Raw genomic sequence first — 8196 nt, forward strand, 5'->3', positions numbered from 1 at the left:
TGTGGGGAAGCCCCTAGACGCTAGATAAGGCGAGGAAGCCGATTGTCCCTTCGGAACATCCACAAGAACTGTAGCCCTGCCAACATCTTGATTTTAGCCCAGTGATACCCATCTTGGACTCCTGACTTCCAGAACTGTAAGATATTAAGGTCATGTTGTTTTAAGACGTCAGGTTTGTGGTAATTTGTTTCAGAAACAACGGAAAACTAATACACTGTCAAAGCTTTTATATCCATGGATGATTTAGAAACCTGACCTGGGGGCGCCTGGGTGGCTCAGTGGGTTAAGCGTCTGCCTTCGGCTCAGATCATGATCCCAGAGTCCTGGGATTGAGCCCCATGTCAGGCTCCCTGCTCAGTGGGGAGTCTGGTTCTCCCTCTCCCTCTGCTGCTCCCCATGCTTGTGCCCTCTCTCTCTCAAATACATAATATCTTTAAAAAAATAATGAGAAAAGAAACCTGACCTGGGGGCGCTTGGGTGGCTCAGTTGGTTGTGCTCCTGACTCTTGATTTCGCTCACGTCATGATCTCAGGGCCGTGGGTTCAAGCCCCACACCCAGTGTGGAGCCCACTTAAGATTTTCTCTCTCCCTCTCCCTCTGCCCCTCCCTCCCCCAAATAAATAAATAAATAAATAAATAAATAAATAAATAAATAAATAAAATCTGAAAAAGAAACCTCATTTATAAATTACAGAACTAATAAAAATTCACTAATAAGTAACAGCCACTGAGTCACTTAAGAATTATTTTAATCTTTTATTTAAATAAGAGTATAGCAGGGCAAATAGCAGTATACAGCTGCTCATTGTACATTCCAAATTTCTTCTGAGGGCAATAATGGGTTCCAGCCCAGCCGTCTGTCCAGGCGGTCAGAGCTTCCCTGTCACGGACATCCCAGCCATCTTCTCTGCCTTTCGACTTACCCCGCATTTTGGAATCGCTACATGCCGAAGAGCAGCATAGTCAGGATGCATCATACTCTATACTCCACGCCAGACATTTCTAAATCTCAAAACTACTGGCATCTTCCTTCTCCTGTCAAAGGAAAGTAACTTTTTGCTCACTCTTACCAACACTCCTGCTTTGATGTCTACGCGACTGAGCTCAGACTGAACTCTAGAAAAGTCAAAAGCCTGAAATTGTGAAACTGAACTACCACACCTCTCCTCCTAAGTGTAACTCCAGGCTTATCCTTCAACCGCTGCAGCTGCTGAAGAACTGCACAAGTTGAACAAGTTTCTCATCATCGTGTCCGCAGCACTTTCTTCCACGAGACTGATTAATTCAATCTAGAAAGCGCCCTCTCCTGCATCTACCTCAAGAAACTCCTAACTAAGGAGGTCCTTCAGAGCTCCTTCTCCATATACTGTGTTGTGAACAACAGAATTCCCTGACTTTTGAATCTGGTTTTCCCCTTACAGGGCATTGTCTAACTTTCCCACACCACTGTGTTCCAGCTCACCTCTTAAAGGGTCTCTGGGATTAAAAGAATCAACAAGCTGTTGGATTAATTACAGTTGGACCAAGACCATACCCCATAAAGGGGGACACCCACGCTGGTAACGCTGGAACCAAAGATTCAGTCCCTCCATGGGATGTGAGAAAGCCTCTTAGTAGGAGTACTTTTGAAATAATTTGTTCCGAACAAAGGTACAAGGTGTTACAGGTTCCCTGCCTCAGAGGTGGAAAAAGGCTAGGGGACAGAGATGGCACCTATGTGCTATCAGAATTCCAAATTCCTAAATCACATGGAGTTCCAACAGAATATGACCACCTCAGGATCCATGAGGTTCTACCCCGAAGCAGATCATCTCCAGGCACAAGTTGTATGACATTGCATCAAATTGGTGCAAGTTTTATGACATTGTACAAATCAGTAACAAGTAAGACTTCCAAATCTTACAGGTCCACTTTAAAGTGTGCATTGTTTGTTTATTCCTTGAAGGAATAGGCCAACATTGCTAAAAGATACGGAGAAATAAAAGAAATCTGGAATTAGTCTTGTAATATTGAATGCAGAGGATTGTTCAAGGCTTCAGATAAAGTTCTGGTAAATCAATATTCCTTTGAGGCAAAGCGAGTGCTTCTCTGAGAAGACCAAAATGACACCAAGAACAGCTTGCTAGCCAACAGGATAAATGGGTCAAGTTCTTAAGGGCAAATAAGATCTCCATCCTTAAGGTTTATAGCTTGAGAGTATATAGCCCCTTTGGCATTGAGGAAAAGGAGGAGTTTAACAAATAATTTGGAGACTTGACCCGGTGTTAGAGTCTCATCTGAGTATGCCCGAGAGGATTCATGAGTTACCAGCTTCATTCACTATTTATTGACAGACCACAGCAACTATTTTAATTGCTAGGACCTCGGCAATTGGTGTTTTTGTGGTTTTTTGGTCAGGACTCCAGAAACTAATTTTTTTTCATCGGATCACTGAGTGTGATCAGAAGAGTGATTTCTGTGTGTGTGTTTTGTTTTTATAAGTTTCTGAAGGAAAGGTATACATGAATATAAGAAACAAAAAACATAATCAGACCCTTTTTAGAAATATACGTAATTCAAATATACAACAGCAAAATCCACCAAGATATTCTAACACACTAGAGTAGTTCTCTAAATTTCTCAAGCATCAGACAAACCTCCATCAAATTGCTGTTGCCTACCACCAACCTGCCCCCAGAGTTGGAAAGTTTCTGAATTACTAGGTAGGGATGTGGTGGGACCCAAGAATCTACATTTCTAAGAGGTTTCTCTATGCTCTTGATGCTGCTGGTTCAAGGACTGCACTTAAAATCCACTGCACTCAAATATGGAGGGCACAGTTCTAGCCTAGTAGAAAAGAACGTTTATCAGGTGGAACGGTGGGGTTGAAATGTATTAGGGTTAGGAATGGAGGTTTCTCCCTAAGTGTTTCTGCTTGAACTCTGGTCCTGGATGCCAACTGCCTCTTCATCTTTGGCTAGAGTTCAGAGTTTTTCTTCCATGGAGGATGTGGTGACTAATGAGGCAGTCAAGCAGATGTGTGCAACCAGGAGTCCGTTCCACTTATTTCTCCTGAGGGGTCTCCCCTGTCTCTGTGCTACGAGACTGGGAGTTCTCTTCCCTTTTCAACAGCTCTTCGAAGATCTCATTGTGCATGTAAAAGAAGATGTACCCGGTGCAAAGCCTAGCCTCCTGCATCAGAGCTTCTTGGATACTTGATACCTGGAGATCGTTGTACGTGAACCATACTTGCCTCTCAAAGTCATAGGCATCGCTGATATAATGGCCTGAATTTGGGGTCTTCCCAAGATGGCTGACAACACCAACGAGCCGATAGGCATAGAGATCTCTCATCTCAGCATTTCCTTTTGGTTTTTTGGCTTCAGCTTCTGTCTTCTCCATATCTAAAAATTGTTTGTTTCCAGGTTTTTTATTGGAACCCGATGCACCGAGGGAATTCACATTGGCCCCCTGGAAACTTAAGTCTGCATGTTTCCTGAGGTTCTCCCTGTACCACCGGATGTGTGGCTTCAAAAGGGCTTGAAGCAGTGCCTGCTGAAGGGCTTGTTCGTAGATCCTCATCCTTTCATGCTGCTGGGTCTGTTCAGCCACTTTTTGGAATTCTTTTGAAAGTCTGGGTTTTTTACCATCGTAAACATCTTCAACGGTGTCAGCGACACTCTCAACATCTACAAACACATTAGTTTTCTTGTATTTCTTTCGCTTTAGATTTTCAGACGTTTCTGGACCCCTGGTGGATTTACCTTTGTTGTGATGGATCAGAGAAGAGGACCTTTCTTCCAGATGCATCATTAAGCTAGCAGCTAATAGCTCTTTTTCAATGACTGCTCCATCTCCTAAGTTCACCAATTTGGACTCTGTCATATTCCGTCTGGAATGTTTTCCCAGGTCTTTTTTCTGCTGTTCTTTGCGTGACCCTTCACAGAGAGTCTGGCATTTTTGTGGTTTAGACTCTTTGTCTGGCCCAATGTGTGGAACGGGGAAAAGACTGGATGCCGAGGTCAACTTTGTGGAAGGTGCTAATAGACAGAGGTTTTCAGCACTCATCTTCTGAAAGACTTTTAGGACTTGGAAGTCCCTATTATGTGCATTCTTGCTCACAGGAAGAGGTGGTTTGGTACTTTCATTGCAATGAGATGATAACTTTAAATACTTAGGAATAACAACTTCCTGGTCATCCTTCCTTAGCGACCAAAACTCGTTAAAGATATAACGTTTCAGATGAACAATGAGAACCCTGGGGAGCCTACTGAATTTGTGCACTGCGACAGAACTCCTGTGTTGACATTTCTCACATTTATACTCAAGTTCTTCTGCTCCAAAGAAGAGATCAAAAGCGGATTGAATAGACAAAGGCAGAGCTTTCATTCCCCGGGGAAGGTTGATGGAGAGATAATTACTCACTTCTGCCTTGAGAACAACCTGACCACAGCCTTGACAAATAATAGAGCGCTGCAGCTCAAACTCAAAATTAGTGATGATGGGACAAATGAGCACTCTGGTGGCAGCACTGCCAGCAAAGACCTGTTGAGCTGAACTGTCCTCCTCAGATTCAATTTTCATTTTCCAAATTGTGTTTAATTTCCCCATGTTCTCTTTCATCTGATCCAAACAGTGGCCTAAAAACTCATGAGCATCATTTTGTATGTTGCCAGAGAAGATCTCTGCAACTGTTGAAATGGCTTTTTTAATATTCACAAGTAACCTCTCCTTGATTTTTATGTTATAAATATTTTTCAAAACAAACAGCTGTGCCAAGCACATCCTCAGAGCATCAAGGGGAATTTTACCCCATGGGAAATCCTGACTGAGTAGATCATCAGCAAATGATGGAATCGAAAATAAGGACTGTAAAACTGCATTCATATAACAGGTGTTTCCCAAATTGGGGAGGCCTTGCCATAATTTTTCTGGATAGAAATCAAAGGTCATCTTGAGTTTGTCCCACTCTGGATCATCTGCATTATACTTTGGTGCCAAAAGAAATGCCAAATACATTTTCTCAAACAGCATCTGAAGATGCTTGCCATCGAGGGGAGGCTTTCCAGGAGAAACGTTCTTGGTTAAGGTCTCAAACTCTAATTTCTTATTCTTTTTTAACACTCTTAACCTCAATTTTTTCTTCTCATTGTGGCTTACATGCCTCAAGGGATTTGTCTGGGATTTCTTCTTTCTTACAGAGTTACTCTTTTTTGGGTTCTTCCCATTCGTCTCTGAACCAGATGATAGCATCCCTTTCCTCTTCCCATATCCATCCTCTAGTAAATCTTTGCAACTAGGTTTTGATGACTTCAATGCAAACGAAGGCATCTTCTGGTCAGCTGTTCCACTTCCTTCTCCTGTCTGAAAAGATCCACTACTTGGCTTCTTGCACACTTTGTGGAATGAGATTTTATTGATTTCCTTCGGTGTTGTCGTGCTGGCAAAGATACCTCCATCCTTCACAGGTATCACAGATGGCTGAATATTATTTTGATGGACTCTATCCAGGAACATCTTCAACTGTTCAGCATCTCTGGAAGATAATTTTTCAATAAACAAGAAGCTATTGTTTTGGAAAGTTAAGTGCAGGTGATTTTGCTTTTCTCCATACGATCTAAGGACCACATTTTTAATATTATTACTTAGCTGAAAAGTTATATGTTCTCCGGTGGTGAAATACACTACCAGTTTGATCTTCTTCTTTCTTTCCACTGTTTTGATGTATGCTTCTTTGGACCTAGACATCCCCGTCTTCTTGCTCCATATTTGGACAAAACCATGTGCCATTAGAGTGGCCATCTTTTCTTCACAAATAAGTTACACGTATCCTGAATTATTGACAATCTCAAAGTTCCAAATTGTTTTGCAAGCTCACTTTCAGAGACAGCACCAAGAAATGATTCTTTAGTTCTCTATAAGAATGGTTCTATTTCTAGTATTGGTTTTATACTACAGTTTCTTCAGGTTCTGGATGTCCGGCTATTTAGTGATAAAACCAATACCCTTCAAGAGCTGTGCATGATGACACGAGGGAAGAATCTTGATTTCTAAGGCAAGGCAGCTACTGGGGAAAAAAATCAAGAAAAATCAGTTAAGCTACCAGGATAGAACTCAAATTCTACTCCCATACACTAAATCTCCTTCCCACTACAACACTAGATTCTATTCTGATTAATTTCCCCACTTCGACTGAAATCATTAAACACTTGGAAGATTTTCAATACATAGCTGAAGAGCATAATGAACAGTGTCTCAAGCATAGGCATATAATGTACTAATTCTCCTGCCATAGAATGACCCCACAGGGCAATCATAATAAGTCCATAAGAGAGTGGAGGCACTGGCAGCCCTCAAACCAATAACAGGTGAGTAGCTCTTAATGTCCAGAAATCTAAAGGACTTCATACACAGGCCACTAAATGTAAATCAATCTACCTCTTTCCAAATCCAGTTATGTTTCTTTCTTTCACGTGTCACAGTGTGAAGTCCACACATTCTACCCCATGTGGGCACCTAACCTACCAATGCTTAAAGCAGATATCAAAGAATTGGCTATCTCCAGCTCCAACAAGCCAAGATGACCTGGTATGCTCTAAGCAATACCAATTCTTATGATAAGTATGATGTAATTGAAAATTTAAAGCCATGTGGAGCAGGACCATAAAAAGCAATTTTGAAAGTTGGTTAAAATTATGACTGAGACTAAGCTCAAGATTGTGTTTACTGTGCTTTACTTTTGAACAAGCAAATGCAGGTGGTATAAACAATTTACAAGAAACAGGATATGATGAGTGGAAAGTTTCCCATGGGTTCCAGTGTTGGCTTCACTGTTCCTATGGAGGCATGCCCAAAGTTTCAAGGTTGATATCATCCATGCAGAGTGAAGAATGCCCCAGGTTAAAAAAGGAAACAAACCAACAGTCTGGTGCCCTTTTGGCCATTATACCAGGGGTAAAACCAAGTCAGCATTAAGGGTCTCTTGTTAACACACATAAATATCTTACTAAGTCCCAATTAACATTTTTTTACTTTCCATTTCTTACTGTATCGTCATATGGCCTAGAGAAATACTGGTTATGCTCAACATGGGTGAATTATGTACTAGACTACACCATATCTTGGATCATTAGTCTTGCTTTCCTCATACCTGCAACTATGCTTCCATTCACCTGTCTAAACTAGAATCACCAGTAGAGTCTCTGGGTCAACTGGCCTGTGGAGAGCTGTCATAAGGCCTTGCAGTACAACTGGACCACCAGCCCAGGCAATGGGAAAATCACATACAACAACTTTTAGCAGGCCTTAGGTCTTAGTACTCTCCTTTCCAGAAAATACTATCTGAACACCTTTAGGGCATATCTAGCCATCCATGGACAAATACACCACATTTTCATCCAGGGTTAATTACAGGATGTGGACAGTGAGTGTGAGATCTGTTTGTCTTCTAGACTACATGGAATTAAGACTGTAAAGGAACCATTTTTATCATCAGTCTAACACTGTCCTTCTGATTGGCTAGAATTGCCTCCACATTCTCCTCCAATTGATTACCTCTTGCAACTGGCTGACATGCACTTCCCACAAGCTAAATTAGGTCGATTTCTTGAAATAATCCCGTCTCTCCACTCCCCAGGTGCCTTGCCTACTAAACCATGAGTGAAACATATTTTTCAACAAGTTAGGTCTACCAAATTTACCTGACTTAGGTCATTTTTGGCTTGAGAACTTCAGAGCCATCCATTCTGAACTTCAGTCCAAGATATCCCCAGACAAGTTCTGAGGCTTTGTAAACACATCACTCATGAAGGCACCTTAGCACCTTTTCATTAGTTTCACAAAGTGATAAATCTATAACCCTAATTCTTTACATATTAACACTTCCAAGCACACACTGCCTGCTTTGGGACAAGCCAGATACGCCTGGCTTCTACACTGTAGGGTCCCTAACAACATGCTAGCTGAAGGTAAGTAGAAGGAAACAGTCAGACAGCAAATCACTGATGTAGGAAAAGAGAAGTTCCCACGAGGTTACGAGGAACAGCACTGGGACAGTGCACTAAGATCACCACAACCTACATGTAAGTAGTCAAAGTAGAACTGAAAACTTAACTTACCACTAAACGCCCTAAAATATGACAGGAAAAGGTCAATTAAAAAAGCCCCACCATGGGTAATTCTGCTTGTCATCCTGTATCAACTACAAATTACACACGA

General features: G+C 41.7%; 1 protein-coding gene across 1 annotated transcript; it reads right to left on the bottom strand.

Moving 5' to 3' along the window:
* Positions 1-3042: 3042 nt before the first annotated feature.
* Positions 3043-5781, bottom strand: USP26 (ubiquitin specific peptidase 26). Its single transcript, XM_008701682.1, has one exon. The coding sequence runs from the start codon at positions 5779-5781 to the stop codon at positions 3043-3045; it is 2739 nt and encodes a 912-aa protein (XP_008699904.1).
* Positions 5782-8196: the final 2415 nt, after the last annotated feature.

This window comes from Ursus maritimus, assembly GCF_017311325.1.
Source record: "Ursus maritimus isolate PB19 chromosome X unlocalized genomic scaffold, ASM1731132v1 scaffold_X1, whole genome shotgun sequence".
Classification (NCBI taxonomy): Eukaryota; Metazoa; Chordata; class Mammalia; order Carnivora; family Ursidae; genus Ursus; species Ursus maritimus.

What these genes read in the sequence shown, in the direction of transcription:
- USP26 (XM_008701682.1), bottom strand. Translation starts at nt 5,781, where the DNA reads ATGGCCACTCTAATGGCACATGGTTTTGTCCAAATATGGAGCAAGAAG.